At 41.7% G+C, this 17,014-nt stretch overlaps 1 protein-coding gene across 2 annotated transcripts; it reads right to left on the reverse strand.

Annotated features, from left to right (window-relative positions):
- Positions 1-269: 269 nt before the first annotated feature.
- On the reverse strand, positions 270-13,722 carry sox1a (SRY-box transcription factor 1a). Of its 2 annotated transcripts, XM_072396709.1 has the most exons (3): positions 12,601-13,722; positions 8,736-8,783; positions 270-1,160 (listed from the first exon to the last, which is right to left on the reverse strand). In XM_072396709.1, exons 1-2 carry the CDS (start codon positions 13,441-13,443, stop codon positions 8,763-8,765), a joined length of 864 nt encoding a protein of 287 aa, XP_072252810.1. In that variant the 5' UTR covers positions 13,444-13,722; the 3' UTR covers positions 270-1,160; positions 8,736-8,762. The 2 variants fall into 2 exon arrangements, with proteins under 2 accessions (XP_072252810.1, XP_072252809.1); XM_072396708.1 differs by lacking the exons at positions 270-1,160; positions 8,736-8,783 and having other exon boundaries at positions 11,738-13,722.
- Positions 13,723-17,014: the final 3,292 nt, after the last annotated feature.

A 17,014-nucleotide genomic window follows, 5' to 3' on the forward strand; every position in this document is an offset into this window, starting at 1 on the left:
CAAAATCAATTACATAGGGGCAATGGTAAAATAATTGAGGGCGCATTTAGGCCTTGGAATTAATACATAGTTTAAATGTTGGAACATTTTTTGGTAACTTCTCACTTTGTGGTGTTAATTTATCAAATTTCAATGTGAATATAAATGGTGGAAAGCACAATATGTTATTTTTAGGCAGATTGAAGATGCAATTGTTTGTTTGATGTGCCACCCCCCCACCACCCCTCATCAAAAGCCACACATGTCAACAGAAAAGCAAAGTCCTGTCTCACAACATTTAATTTTTAAAGAAAAAATCAGAACAAAAGAATTTGCATCACATGCACACTTATGCACAGAAAAGATGTTAATTAGAACCTAGCAACATATTCAAATAATAAATGCTTGTTTCCTTTATGGTCTTTTAATGTGAACCTATCTGACAGAGGCTCGTGTTGAAATGAAAATTTCCCACCGTTATCACACTGAGGGCCGTGGCCAAACAGGAACAAACAAGAAAGCCTCAACTGATTCCCTTTACCTAGCACTGAATCTTTACAAGTTTCCTATTGGCTGGTCAGACATCACATTAAATACACTCAAGACTGGAAAAATATTCATTACAGGCATTTTGACGGATTTTACAAATCTGCAAATGCAGCGGGTTCTTGGAAAACATGCCAGCTGAGGGACTAAGGGTATTAAGACAGTGAAGCTGGCTCCAAAGAAAGGGACTGGGGAAGGAGAGCTGTTGCAGGCATGGTATTTTTTTTTTCCCTTTTGTGTGTGTGTATGTGTGTGTGTTTGTTTTTCCTAAGATGGGAGAAATAGGCGATTGGGCTTGGGTTGTTTTTTTGCCAGGTAAGCCACATTTAAGCAAAGAAAAAAAATCCACATGCTCTGAAATCACTTAGATACCAAACACTGAGCGATAGGAGGAAGGGGTTGTGTAATTAAGGGGTTTAGAGTAGGGAGCATCGCAAGGGAAAGAGTTAATGGAGGAAATTTGAGGCTCTGACTGTCGCTGACATTTTCCAAAAGGTCTTTTTGCGCACAGCACCTATCTACTCGTGCTCGACGTAATGATGGCCTGCCAGTCGAAGAGACAAGGTGCTATCTGTAAATCACAGTCCCCCCTCAGTGATCCACGTCCACTGGTGATAGCTATGATGGTCACTTTGCTGGAAGAGAGAGAGGACAGAGAAAGAGGGAGATGGACAAACAGAGGTTATTGATTTGTATGGGTACCAAAGGTCAAGAGTAAATAAATAAAGACATAGCAAAACAAAAGATACTCTGCAGTTTCATATGGCTGTCATATAACACAAAGGAGACTGTCCTTTGTATCTGTTGGTGTGCGATTGTTTCTATTTCTAAATATGATAATGTTGTCCACAATGGGCTGCGTGATTTGACATCCAGTAAGTTATCAATTAAATGAGAAATTAATCAAATTTTCCCCACCTTAAAGAGCCTGATAGCTGACAACAATCTAATGGCTTTGGAAACTAATTGAGTAGGGTTGTAATCATTAAGAACAATTTATCTGTGCCTCTTCGACATTTTACTGTGACATACAAATCCTTCACTTGTTCCAATCTGACCTATCTAAACGACGCAGGTTGACCCAGCGGAGTTCAAAGGTCAGCCTCTTCAAACAGCTATCAGTGTGCTGCAGGTTGCAGCAGGCGCCATGAAACTCCTGTTTCTTATCTGAACTCTTTGACCCCTCATTAACCCCTTGGTGCTGTTTTGAGAATTATCACCTGACACTGGAGCAGAAATCCTTCACAGCATCTGGTGGGCTTGTGTGTTTGTGTGTGTGGGCTAGAGATAGAAAAACACTGAGTCAATGAGTACATTAGAGTTAATTAGATTTAGTGAGAGGGAGCTAGTTGCAATAAGGACAAGACTATAGCTGCTCAGTGAGAACCAACTGGGATTTTAATGTTGATTTCTGGTTGAAAACGAATTGAGTTGCTTGAGGAAACTGCCCTCCTCCCAAAATCCACTCCATGGTTGGTTTGCCTTTGCATGAAAAAACAACCTATAATTACTTTGAATAACATGTGAAGTTTAATGGTAGTGAGAGCAACGGCATTAGAAACGTCAAAATGGTATCCATTAACGTGAGGGTGGTGTAATAGAAAGAATGTATTTCAGCCCAACCATCACATTTTTCTAACACAGTAGTTAAATGACCTAAACACAAGTTAGTGTGTTTAGGCCATTACTACACAAAGCTGACAAAAATGGTAGTCACAGAACTAAACTGAAATGTTTGTAAGGACAAGTAAGCTGGGTGGAACACATCATTCCTAACAACTGTGCTATTGTCAATTAGCTGGTTCCGTGATGCCGACTGGCTGTGTGTAAGCACACACTTACGAGGTACTGAGACACCTCTGTTTGGTCCATAATATGAGTTATCAAAGGGAGCCAGAGGGACAAGCGCAACAAGGATGTTTTTTTTTTTGCAGCAATAAGGTGCAACCAGAGATGCAACATAGTCTTGAACTGATGTCCACTGATTGGAAGCACCACGTTTGATGCCGCTATCCATGAATGTCTCCTTTGCCGTTATCAGCAATATCATACTATGGTGGTGTTAGCATTAATAATGAGGTGTTGTAGCTCAACAGGTTACAAAGAACTCTTGCGGTATGAAAATATTTGGTTTAATTCCCAGTCTCTATGGCACTTTACGTACGTACCGCTATTCATTTTGAAATCTGGTCTAAATGTGATTGCTTAAAAAACCTTTAAGCTACTGAAGAGATTCTGAACATTTTTTTTTTCCACTGACCATAAACATTTTATAAATGTAAAAATTCTTGAGGGTATTAATCAGCCTTGGTTGTAGTCAATACTTATGGGAGCAAGACGCCTGGATGCACATTCTAATTTTCACTGCGGGTGCTGCACTCAGGGCTGTAAGAGTGTGCGCAACTCATGCTTTCTTTTATTAACACATGTCTACCAACTCTAACATTTCACATGAAGGTTTTGAAATGGAGAGAAACAACTCGCAGACAGAAAGTGACAACTTTGACCGATTTTATCTGACAGCAAGACAGTTGGCAGCTCATTCTCAGTCCTGTTGTATCGGCAGACTTTGGGGGTCCAATTAAAAGTAATAGTTTAGCCTATAATTACCTCGAAACATCATGCTTATCAGGAATAGTTTTTCCATTGTTCCTATGTAAATTTCAAAATCATACATGAGCAAATTTTTTGACCTATTTCAGTCTGGATCTATGTGTTGGACAGACTGACCGACTAACTAACAGGAGTTAGAGTCCTGCAACTGTGCTGCAGGGTGTTTGTATTTGTATCTTCAGTTTTTGATTTCATGCTTTATACATAGAACATAATATTTTCTATTATGCCATGTGATTAAATAGTTTTTGATACATTTGTTTCTTTTTAAAGACAACAAAGAATTATTTTGCTTAAATGATTCTGGTGACTTCGAGAGTAACAGAGACAGAAAGAAAGAGAGGAATGGTAGCCTGCAATAGGTGCAGAACAATTTCACACTTTTCACTTTCACCCAATGGTGCTATTTTTTTATGATGCTCTGACTCAGGGTTAGAGCATATTTTAAACATTGAGCTTCTTATCACTCCTCAATTACGTTTAATTCAAAATTCCTTTTTGCCCTTGAGTAACAGTCCGATATCTGCTGCCAACACAAACCTGGGATAGTTTGTCTCTGAGATTCGCAAAGAGAGCAAATTAATGAAAAGAAAAATAAACCAATTCTCGACTAAAGATTCTTTTTAGCAGCAAAAATACTTAAAACTTATCATGCGACTCCTTTGTGGTCTATTTGGGGATCATCAGAGTGTGCTCAGAAAATGGGTTTGAAAAATCCAGGCTCTAGTGACTGCTCTTCTGATTTATAGATAGCTGCATTATCAAAAAGACTGATTTTACGCAGGACTGATGATTTCTTTGTGTTTTCCTCATATCAGATTTAAAAAAAAAAAAACATCCCTGTAATCTCAGGTTTAAGTCGCTTTTGACGGTACACAGATTTGTTCTCAGCCAGTATATCACAAACAAGTGTGCCTCATTCTCAGTGTTATCCATTTTACCTTCATTTGAAAACCCTGCTGGAAAATAGAGACATGCTTTCTGCCAACACACCGATGACTCATTCTTGGGATCCCTCTGAATCTCAGTTTTAAGAAAAATTGTGGTTTATTACAATTTGGGATTGTGATTGTCCTCGCCGAGATGCCCGATACATTGTCAATGGGAGACGGATCGGAACTGCAGGCAGTCCAGAGCACACACACTGTGTGTCTGTGAAGCCACACTGTTATAAGTTGTGTGGAACGAGGTCTGGTGTCGTTTTGTTAAGCTAGCCATCAAGTTCCCGGGAAAAGACGTCACCTTGATAGAAGCATGTGTTTCTCCAGAATCACAATTTACGAATCACACATATGCAAGTCACCCATGGGCACTGATGCCCCCCACATACCATCACAGATGTTAGCTTTTTCATCTTTTGCTGATAACAGCCTGGATGGCCTTGTTTTTTTGTCTCTGTCGTGTAGAACCAGATGTCAGTTTTTTCCTAATAGAGGCTGAAACCACAGAATGTGTGTCCACTGTCTTTTTGTTCTGACATGTGCTCATTTCCACAGAACTCCGCGAGTTTCTGAGTTTCTGCTCAGAGTTGATTCATGACTTCCTCCTGACTTAATATTGTTCCAAGTTACCTTTCTGGATGCAGCAATGGACTGTGTAAAGTGGCGATGGTTTTTAAAGTACTCCCGCACCTATGTGTCTACACTGATCGCAGTGGAATGAGGGTTTCTCAAGCAGCGCCCTCTGAGAACTTGAGGATCATGCTTATCCAAGAGGGGTTTCCCGCTGAGGACTTTATATACTGACATTTCCCCCAGATTTCCTGAATCCTGTAACTATATCGTGTACTGTAGATGTTGAAAGACCAAATTATTTTGCAAAGTTGGTTGGAGAATTATTTTTTCCTTTAAATGACAGGTTGAGCCACAATTCATCCTTGATCGGTGGATGCTTCTTTTATACCCAATCCTGACACCCTCCCCTCTCACCGACAGGGAACGGTCAAACAAGCCAACATTTAGAGATAAACACTGGCAAGTTCTCCGATCTAAACTCTGAAATACAATGCAGAACGTGAGCATTTCCAATGTGTAATTCAACAGTAAACAAAGCAACCCTCATTACTAAGTGTTTACTTTAACAAGTTTTCATGAGGAAGACGGTTATTTTTCCTGGTTATGTTCAGGCACAAAACAAAACTACTCGGTTAAGGGTGAGAACAGATGGTTTGTGCTAAAATGCATAACACTAATGTTACCATACAGCACAAAATGTTGTAGGTTGCCTTGATGATTTCATGTGCACTTGTTCACATGACCGTTAGAGGTTGAACATTTTGTCATTTTGAACAATATAGAATGTTTCTGAAAGATGATTTCAAATGTTCATCCAGTTTGTAATTTAAACTTGAACAAGCAACACATCATTGTTTCTTCTTCTTTTGTTGTAAGACAGTCTTGCGAAAGCCTGAGTAAGATCATTAAGAGCCAGACTTTAAAAAAAAGCATACATCTATGTAGAATGCAAAATAGCTCAGTGTCACCAGAAACTGAAAGATCACGACAGACTTAAATCAATATAGCTAAAGAATTAAATCAAAGCATAACTGAACATTATAACTCCAACAAAGGGCTATGATTTTAGGCATTGCATTGCTTTAAGACAAGGGTACCTACTAATCTGCAAAAAGTAGAAAGGTTGGGTTTAACATTAAATTTAAAGTCTCATATTCTTCTCTAAATATGTTAAACCTTTCAATTTCTTGACTTGTTGACCTACTTTTATCAATGTTTGCCACATGTTCATATCTAAGCAGTTATTTATCTCTTATTTTGACTGTAAAAAAACAAAGATGGAATTAGTAGATAGCGATGTATTTTAGGTTTTCTGTTGACATTGCCATGATATTGCCTTCATGTATGCTTTTGTCCGTGATAATCATGTGGGGAAAATCGGATATCGTGACAGCCCTAGCTTGTAGCTGTAATACAAACTGGAGCTTATGTTATTGATACAACCACTGAAACAGCTGTGAGGATCCCACTGGCACAGCAAATGGAGAGACATTATACAAAGATAGGCCTACTTTGAGAAAGTCGTAAGACCCGAGAGAGCAGAACAACAAATCTGCAACCAAAGATGGTGAAAGTTCAGTCGTGTCATGGGTTTTGGTGCCTGCTTTCATTTTACAACACAGTGATCTAAAAAAAAACAACCAAAAAACAGGAATCTGTGTGCATTTTATATAGTTGCTGACTCTGTTAAGGGTGTCAGTCAAATTAGTTAAGCGCTTTCTAATCTGGTTCTTGACATCTATCCAGTATTTTTATTTTTTTTACGTCACATGCCACATCATAATTAAAAATGCATCTTAAGAACAAAACATGAAATGCCATTTTTTTGCCAGAGAGGTTGGAAGGAGGGCTATGATGCACAGGATTAATGAGTTCCGCATTTCCTGCTCAAACTGGCAGAACACTGAGTTTTATCCCAGCAGTTGGATGTCTAGAAAGGTTGGTCGCAAGGTGTGTCATTTCCTGTGCGTGTAAACAAACACAGTGGAACATTTTAACTGATTTAAACTTCCTAAATGGGGGACTGCATGTATATCAAATATGAAAAACTCCTGATGGCAGATGACTCATAGATTTAAGTGCCTGAAGGAGGTTTACCAACCATTGCCCTTATTCCCTCTCTGCACATTTCAAGTGTTTTGTATTTTGTGCATTTTTTTAATCGAGTGTTATTATTTTGCATTCTGCAGTGCTTGTGGTGCGTTTCCGCTGCCATTTTGAATGCACTTGTTGACAGAATCACTAAACTTTCAGCTAAAGACACATTTTTCACGAAAATACAGAAAACTCGCTTTGTTTTATCTGAATGAAATGCCCGCAAGTTTTCAAAGCTTGAACCTGTATGTCATCTCTGCGCTAAGCACAAAAACATCACACATACAAGCAAGTCTTAAGGGCAGCAAGGCTTGGTTGTGCCAGTTGTAGCACTGTTATTAGAGCCCACTTCAGGACATGTGCAACTCCAGTAAATTGTCGCTATAGCACCTGTGTCCGTGGTTCTTAAATAGTCTCCTACATTTGTAGGATTTGTGCTATACAGTCTGCTGTTGAATGTCACCAGCTGCATATATACATATGTATAAATATATATGTACATATTTTCCTATTCAAGATGTGGAATCTCCCTATACACCAGAGAAGTGACAATTAAATGATTTGCAATACAGTGCAAACAACTTTGACACTGAAACCCAAAGCTTCTTACTCTCATACTGGATGTTGCTTTCTACAGTGCATCTTCTCCCAACTGTCAATACTGGTTTATTTTACCCACGACCATCATCTTCACCAGTCTACAGTGTTCGTGTTCAGGTACAAAGCTACAATGACAGATGTTTTGGCCACCTGGAGGCACTGACGCATGTTGAACTTATGATATTGAAATGGAAAAAAATCTGGGAAAACTCTTGCTTATTGTCTGGAGGAAACATTTAGCTCTTTAGGTGTTCCATTCAATTCACGGAATGCTAATTTTGGTATGCTGTGAAACGATCGATTCGGGCAGTCAAGGGTGCGTAAGACAGTGTAGGTCCTGCAAAGAAGAACGTTTAAAGTAGATCTTTCGTATTAAGAAAAAAGGGCATTTTTCAGGCTCATTTTGAAGGCATTGTTGAGATAAACTTTTCCATTTGGGGATTTGAAAGGTTTACATAGTAGGCTAATATTAGTTAGATGCTTATAATTAAAGGGATAGTATACAGTATCAAAACAAATAATTTTGCTAATATCAAAAAATGCAATTGAATAGTTCAATAAGCCTGATGTATTTTTAAAAACCTAACTTTAAGTGTTATGGGGCATCCAAATTTTCTAAGAAAAATGGGGGACTTTGGACTCCTGAAATCCTCCCTGATTGGTAGCTCTTTCGCACTTTCATTCAGTGTTGGACAGTGAGGCCACTCAGTATGCTGCACCCCAACCCCCTAAACTTGCATCTTCTACAGACTTATTCTTTCCTTTCTCCTTCTTCCTCCCCCCAAAAAACAAAACAAAACAAAAAAATACCCGGTTCCTGTGGAGTGGCTGGTTTTGTGTGGTCCCAGCACTGTCCCGTTTTTATCACTCCTCTGACTGGTTAGCCCCGTCCCCCTCACACCTGCGTCTCTCCCAGGTCCCTACAGGAATGCGCTGGGGCTTGTAATCGCTTTTGTGGGGACCATTGAGTTGTACGGCTGACTGAAACTTCCCAACCTCACAGCGCGCTGGCCGCTGAATGGGACTCAGCGTGGGGCGGCTCTCCAACCCACGGACGCTGCCAAATTCCTACAGTGGCGCTCCACAATCACTCCCACACAGGCCCCGATATTCCGCCAGGCGGGAGGGACGGGATGGGGAGAGGGGGGAGAGAGAGGGGGCGGTGGGTCGGGACATGGTTGTGGTGAGTGTGTCTGTGTGTGTGTGTGCGTGTTGGACAGAAAGATGGAAAGGTCCACATCAAACTCCGAACAAGCACTTTTTGAGTCGTAGCGCCACTTCGGTTGCAAATCGCGCGATCATATCTTTGTTGGAGTCACTTTAAAGAAGTCAAGCAGTTATTCGGGTTAACTATTATTCATTTTTGCATGATGTATCGTATTGCCTCACCTCTTTCAAAATCGTCCAGTGCAGATGCTATTCCAACAACGGAGAAATCTGAAAAATAAAAAAAAAAGGAAAATAAAAAAAAAGCGTTTGATGGGTGCTGCTGGACAAAGTTTGAAAAAAAATAAAGCAATTTCTCTGAACTTTCAGTACATTTGTGCTGCGTTTTGGTGCATTAGGTCTCTGTGCCGGCATATAGCGTGGTAGCTGTGGGTAGATAGAGCAGCACTGCAGGATTAAGAGGCAGCAAGATTGTTAAACATGTCAACGTGTAATTGCACGATAAGGCCCTTCCGAGGAATTCATTGGCCCAGTTGCTTTCTCTATTCCGCGCTAATCTCGCCCGGCACATTCGCTCTGTGCAATCTGTCTCCATAATCTTCTGTGACAGAGCGGGCGACGAGAGCAGGCTGCTTGGTAATTTTTTTTTTTAGGAAAAGGGGGGGAAGACGCGGAGAAAATATGCAGAGGCGTGATAAAGTGACGCTAATTATCCCCATTTAGGACAGGGAGTGCAAGGGATCGGGGCTTTACGAACAACCGAGTGTGAGCTGCTGCTGATGGCCTCCTAGCACGGAATATATCGGTGGCTACAAGATAAGAGTATCGCGCGGTGGAGAGATTTATTGGCCGGTCAGCTAAACGCATGCACACGCGCGCACACAATCGCACGCGGGAGCTGGGGCAAAGACCGGCGATGCCACAAACTGAAGCCTGTATAGGTTGCGCCCAACGCTCACTTCTCTCCCACCTCAAGGTGTAATTTATGCGGGTTAAATTTGCCAGAACGCTTCTCTTTTTAGCCTGGCGATGCGCCGTGACGCGCTCCGCCTCTCCGGGCTTTCAGTGTTAATCCGCATCTCTTCACATCAACAGATAAGATAGAAACAGATGCAAAACACACGAGGAGGCCCTCCCCTGCCTTACGGTGCACACTTTACCGCGGAGATGTCTCCATAGATGCGGTTTCTTTGGGGTTTTGGAATTCACACTGCTCCTCTGATTCACTTCAATGAATTAACGCGCATACAGACGTAACACGCTTTACTATGAGGCCTATAACAGGTTTAATTGACATAAAATGCACGCCTTTATCATGTGAAGCAGGCCCTTTAACCATGTATTTGAGATTAATTGATTTTTAAAAATGCAGGAGCTTAAATGTCCCTAATACGAGCTGGTAGTTTTATATGGAGGAACTGCGCCTATCAAAGCAGCAAATATCAAACCCTCTTCAGAGCAATTAGCATCTTTAAACGGGATTATATAGGATTAAAAACTTCACAAATAGTACAGGTGAGCCGATATTTTTACATAAACGTGTCTGAGAAGCCAGGCTGGTTTTGTTGTGAAAAGTACCAGAACTCCCTCAATGATCAAATATCAATTCTGACTCAACATTCCTCAGGAGAGTTATGTCCATTGGGGAAATTTTAATCCTCTGTGAACCATAGTTTGTGCACCTTTTTTCTTTCTTGCTTGCTTGTGTTCTATCTAGTGCTTATTTAAATTCTGGGGGAAAAATGCGCCTAAAAATCTTCCTCTTTCCTCTCAACCAGTAACTGTTTGGTGACTCCCAAGTTTCATGTGGCGGTTGTATGTAAACTGGCATGATTATTGTACCTCGTGCAGTTTTCTTACTTCCTTGACTCTATAGACTTTCAAATGTCAAGAACTAAATGCATTTCAGCCTCTCACATGATGGGAACATGCAGAGGAACAAAAGTCAGATGAATGACAGTTAGTACTAAGCTCCTGCATATAGTTCATTAGGTTATATAAAAGCTATAAGGAGATTAAGATAAACTGTTTTTCAGATTCAATTGTAGAATCAATATAAATTACAGTCTTTTATAAGTCTCATAGTTCCCATTGCTGTCTCATGATCATAATCTATTAATGTGCAAATACAGAGGAAAGTTTGACCAAAATCTGCATCAATAAGGGGAAGTGGGGGATAAAAAAGTCCAGCTTAGATTGTTATTATTGAAGAACGAGTCTCTAATTCACTATATCCAAAGCAAAATGTTTTGTTTAAGCAGATGTGTAAAATCACATCAGAATTTCACACTGCAATAATAAATAAATAAAAGTACCTCAGCAGGCCTGTTAAAAAAAAAGATTTGTTGTTTCGGTCCAAAGGAGTTCCACATAACCCTATTTGAAAATACCACACACTTCTGAGTGGCTGTTAAATATCTAAAAAGCAGTTTCGTGGTTTAAAATCTGCAAAGATGAGTTTCAGGAAGAGAAGTTTGCAATTCACTGAGACAAACGTGTAATTAGCACAATGCCACTGTAAAGGGATTCAAATGAGAGTGGATTAAGAAAGAATTCCGAAAGCTTTAATTTGAATGTAAAGACTCATAGGTTTCATAGGTTTTACAGGGAGGGAAAAAATGGAATGATGAAATACAAGGCATGATTTAACAGGAACCTGTCAGTCCTGTCAATAAATCAGAACCTTGATGAAACTAACAGGTGGTTGTCCTGTGAGGCCTCCTTCTATTCTATATCAATATCAGATGTATGACAGAAAATGTGATGTTTGATATTTATACGAAAAGAGAACGAGTCCCATCATATTGGTCTGCTTTTAAATGACTATTCAAAATCAGAAACGTTTTTGTGGCCTATACAACTGAAACGGTTGGGGAAGAGTTTTTTTTTTTTTTTTTGACAATTTATGAACACGTTTCTAATTAACAACAAAAAAACACTATCTTATGAATCACAGAACTAAATCGTTCCCTTTAAACCTGAGGATTTAAGGCACAATTACGCACAGAGAATTGGGATGTTTAAACGCTCGTGGGACCTGTGTCCAGCAGCGAAGTAAAACAAAAGAGAAAAAAAAAAGGAAACACACACAAAAAAAATAATGTATATATATATTAGGGTAAGGATATTTATCTCAACAGGAGGAGTTGGTGATATTCTTGTGTCCTAAAACGTGAAAACACTGGTGTGATAACACTGTAAAAATGATCAATCTAAGACCGTTCTCTTAAGAATCAAAGCAACATCTTGTGAAATTTATTCAATTATTTTTCATTGCAATATCAGAGCTTTTCACTCGCAGAAAAGCACTTAGATTACAACAGCAGTTGCCCGTCATTCTTTGAAATATTAAAATTATTCACAATTTACAATAATTAGAGTGTTACAATAAAAAGAGATGGTTTCCAAGAATTAAGACACAGGCTTCTGCAAATGAACACAAATGCTGAAGGAATGAGATTTCCCCATATCTTTTAAAGCACTTCCTTATGATTATGACACTTTATCTCATTTTCAAATAACTTACAAGACCCCCCCCCCGCCCCCCCTCCCAAACCACCACCACCCTCCCACCCCCAAAATGATGAGACAATTGAACAAAATACCCCCATGTGAACGTGGCGTCCCCCTCAACTAAGACTGTGAAGTTATGGACAAAAAGATGATAGCACAATAACCAATATCTCGGCATTATATTCGTTATATAATTCCACTGGTGGCTATTCAAAAAAAAAAAAAAAGAAAAAAGCCGAGATGAATGTGTTATTTACCCTTCATTTTACAATATCATAAACATTCTGTACAAAATGCAAGTATCTCTCGGGACTTGTTATTTAGAAAAGAGGTAAATATTTGGTTATGTGTTCGTTAGCAGTTTTCAATTATACTGTGAGTTTTAAATGTGTGTTAGAGGGACCGTCCCGTTCACTCCAGCCGTGGCGCTCTGGTAATGCTGCGGCAAGGCATGGAGTCTACTCTGCATTGACGGGTCCCCGGGCTCTCCGGTCGGTAAATACATGCTTATCATCTCTCTCAAGTCTCCGGGGCAAGGACCCCGTGAGTGTGTGCTGCTGACGGGAGGGCTTACACTCGGCTCTGACTTCACCAGCGACCCTAACGTCCCCATGGCAGCTGAGGAGGAGACGCCGGAGCCCTGGTGCTGCGTGTAGGTGATCCCGCCGTAGCCGGATGGAGAAGCGTTCATGTAGGTCTGAGAGTTCGAGATGGGGCTGTATTGCAGGGCTGTCATGTCATAGCGGTGCATGGGCTGAGGGTTGTGCGAATGGTGGTGGTGTGAGTGGTGATGGTGGTGCGCTCCGCTCCCGGGGTGCTGGCTGTAGGCAAGCTGAGCCTCCTGCATCATCGCAGCGGCCGCCGCGGCTGCAGCCACCTGCCCCGAGTACGCACCGTTCGCCCAGCCGTTCATGTGCGCGTAGCCGGAGCTGGCGGAGCCTCCGTGACCCCCCGGGCTTTCTAACCTCTGTCCGACCCCGGCTGAACTCATGCCGACACTTAAACCAACTCCTCCGCCACCACTGGGCCCTGAAAGCAGTCCACCGGCAAGAGAGTATTTGTCCTTTTTCAGCAGCGTCTTGGTCTTCCGTCTTGGCCGGTACTTGTAATCCGGATGCTCCTTCATGTGCATGGCTCGCAAGCGCTTCGCCTCGTCGATGAAAGGACGCTTTTCTGCCTCGGACATCACCTTCCACTCTGCACCCAGCCGCTTGCTGATCTCTGAGTTGTGCATTTTGGGGTTCTCCTGTGCCATCTTTCTCCGCTGCCCACGGGACCACACCATGAACGCGTTCATCGGTCTCTTCACCCGTTCCTGATTCGCTTTGGACCCGCTATTCGGCCCCGTTTGCCCCGTGGTCGTATTCGTTTGGGGACCGGGGGAATGAAGGTCAGTTTCCATCATCATGCTATACATTCACCCGGTTTTAAACTTCGCCACCAACAGAGAAAAAGTCTGTGTCAAGATCGGTCAGGTGCGCACAAGTACTGGTGCGCTGAGGCTGACTGGGTGACAAAATTAATATCTAACCCAAAACGAAACAAATAACAGATGAAAATTAATCCGAGAAGGAATATAAAATGTTCTCCAACCAGTATTTTCACCCTGTCTTCTGCTGGGTCGGTTCACATCCACTGTGACAGAATGCGCATTTGAGCCACTTTCCCTGACGGAGTTGAGAAGTTGGTTAAAGCGGCGGCCATATGATGCGCACTGACAGCGGTTAAATGAGCCACAAGCGGCCAATGAGGCTTTAGCAGCAGAATGATTTGCATGGCGTTTGGTCAGGTGACCAGAGGGCCATAGAGGAAGAACACGCCGAAGAGGAGGAGAATAAGGAGGAGGCAGAGAGGAGGGTCAATCCCACAAATAGCATGAGGTGTCTAAAATGTTCAAACAGGCTCTGAGAGACTTCAACAACAAAAATAACTAAGATTTGTTAGCAGTGATGTAGCGGTGAAATGGTGGGTTTTATCGGTGCTTACAATGGGTCAAACATCTAAACATTTTTAAGGCTTTAATTTGAATAAATCACGTCTGAAGCTCCAAACGTTTCAATCTGGAGAGGATGACACTCTTTTTTTTTTACCCACTTTCCCCTCCACGTTTAAGCGTTCAAAATAATCCAATCTAACAAGTTATTCTCACACTCATCGTGCGTCCAAAGAAGCTTGGGCCATATGCTGTGGGATTACACTTCATTCTATCCGTTTTCGGACGATATGAAGCTGAAGCAGCGCTTTAAATCAATTTTCAGACCAACTCTCTCTCTCCGCACCCTCTGTCCTCCGCTCTCCTTCCAGGTATGTAATTAAGGTATGTAGTAAATAGCAGGTGTCAGCGAGAGAAATTACGCACACTCAGTGCTGAAAATAACGCGCGAGAGATTTAGCAAAGAAGAAAAATAAGACAATTCTTCTAAGAGTAGAAGCCTATAAAGATGGATAGCTATTTAATGAAGGGAAATTGCCGGGGTAAAAGCGACGTTATCGCCGTCTGCTGGTGATGGTGAACGAGTCCTGGGCGATGCCTCTGCCTGCGGCTATATGAAAAGATAATCTACACGTGTAAACTGCTTCTGCTGACACCTTTTGTTGACTTTTTGCGTGGCTTTTAGATGTGATGCATGCTGTTTCAAAACCCATTCAAATAGTCCGTTTGTAGAGGAGAGAGGAGCGGATCTGTGCGTCTTCGAGTCCGCGCATAAATAATCCAGATTTCACAGTTGACCTCCCCTGAAAAGCCTAATCAGCCTCTAATTGAAAGGGAAAACGAAATACCACTTCCCCGCGGCGAGACTAACGATTTAATCATTCCATCGTTCGTTCTTTGCTGTCTTTTCTTTCTTTCTTTTTTTTAATTTCAGTTAGAGCTTAGCTTGATACGGCTCCCCGTTTAGGGCCTGAGGGAGCGGGATCACTCGAACAGATCCGCGCGTCTTTGGTAACAGGGTTAACGGGATGTCACAGTGGTCAATAAACGTCTCCAGCGCTTTTCAGGCCATGTGGCTTAAGGCCCGAGGAAGATGACAATGTAATGACGAGAGCCCGGAGAGCCACGGGGAGGTGAGTGCCAATAACGCGATCACACAGCAAATAAACAGACAAATTAAGAAAGAAATTTTTTTTAAAAGAAGCAACGCTCAATTTGTCTTTTTGTGTTAAAGATACGGAATTAATACCTATCTTACTGCTGCAAGACAGCCGAAGTCATGAAGATATATACCGGATTTTATTTTTAATTTTATTTTTTTACATGTTAAAGATTGACTTTAACCACACTGAAAAAAGGCGCAGAGTCCTCCAAAAACCCAATCAAACTTAGGTGGATTTTTTTGGCATTCATATTTCCAAGTCTCCTAATTTTCAAACACACGTGATTTATATGATTTATATGAATTCAAACACAAGCAACGCTGTTGAACAAAAAAAATGCATACAAATAGTATTGTTAAAGCGAATCAATTATAGCATTAAAAAAAAAGGAATGAAAATAATCATCTGGGAATACTTTGAATTTTTTTTATTATCATTATTATCAATACTAATGTTGTTCTTCATCCTCCCATGTCGAGAGGATTTAGGGTTGTACATAGAGGATTAGCTTTCACAGTGACACTAGGACCCCGGTGGCCCCTGTTTACTTTCTCTGTCATCCCCCATCAGTCCTCTTTTAACAAACCTCTTTTCAAACCTCCTCGCTCCTTTGTGCGCTGGCTTCTCTGCAACAGTGTGTGTGTGCGCACCGTCATGACGGTGCACGACCAGGGCCAAGGGTCAAAGCAGTTATCCAACACGCCCCCCACACTCGCCACCCATCAACCCAACAAATCACCACATACGTACAAATATAAGCGAATGCTTTTTTAAAAAAAAAAATTATATATAAATATATATTTTTTAAATACAACCATCCACACTCCACAGAAGCGGCCACGGTGTCATTATGCCTTTAGTTCAGCCAGCTCACCCTTCCCTTGCAGTTTAACCCTCATGCATGACAAACTCTATGGGGACTGCATGTGGGTCGTCTCCTTTAATCTTTTTTTTCTTCCCTCTCTCTCTACAGCAGTTAACCTGCGCGAGGACAACAGTTTCCACGCGCCGTGATCACGTTAGGATGTGAGTGTGTGCAAGCCAGCGCACGTTGACGTAGGTGGTGTTAGTTTTAGCGCAGGAAAAAACAATAAATTCGGATCATCTGGTGATCACTTGGGATTAATTATTTAATGGAGCTCCTATGATTCCGTGCGACAAATCAAAATAGAGAGCCTGTAGATGTGACGATAAGCCGCCCTCCCGCCCACTGAAAAGTATAATATCATATCAGTTCTGACAGTCACCGACCAATGGAGCAATTGATCGTTTAAAGATAGCTACGATATTTTAGAACATGCAGATGGCAGAGATGATGAGCCATTAGGACGAGAACAGATCCGATCACATCACTTTGGAAAATCAAACTGAGCTACTACCGATTGGAGAGCAACTGGTAGCATCGTGAGCCACAGAACTGCGCGCTGTGTGCAGCCAAACCTCTCGCGGGGCTCCCTTGTCCCAAAATAAAACAAGAGCCTCCAGCTGGAAACATATAATATCTGCACTGAACGGAGCAGAGCAGAGCGCCGATGCACCGAAAGATTGTCAACAAAGGCATTCACAATCAAATTCGCTTTACTCTCCTACGCTACATTTAAACATAAAAAACACATCACACAGGTTAAATATTTGTACTACATTTGGTCATCCTTGCGTGTGGAATTGTCATTTGCAAACTTACGCATGTTTCTCTTGTTCCCTCTGCTCCAGACAAAGTGGGCAGACTTCTCCCTCCATACTCCTAAAGCCGTCCTAAGCCCTTCCAAAGCTGCATGTAAGACCGTTACTCCCACTACAATCTGGCCGCTCGAGTGCCAAGGCCATCCGTGCCCGGTGCCCAAACCCACCACTCAACACACACTGAGGGGCAGAGACAAGAAGAAATGACA

This window comes from Leuresthes tenuis, unplaced genomic scaffold (assembly GCF_036924035.1).
Source record: "Leuresthes tenuis unplaced genomic scaffold, fLeuTen1.0.hap1 SCAF_12, whole genome shotgun sequence".
Lineage (NCBI taxonomy): Eukaryota > Metazoa > Chordata > Actinopteri > Atheriniformes > Atherinopsidae > Leuresthes > Leuresthes tenuis.

Coding starts and splice junctions, on each gene's coding strand:
- sox1a (XM_072396708.1), bottom strand. CDS start 13,443: ATGTATAGCATGATGATGGAAACTGACCTTCATTCCCCCGGTCCCCAA.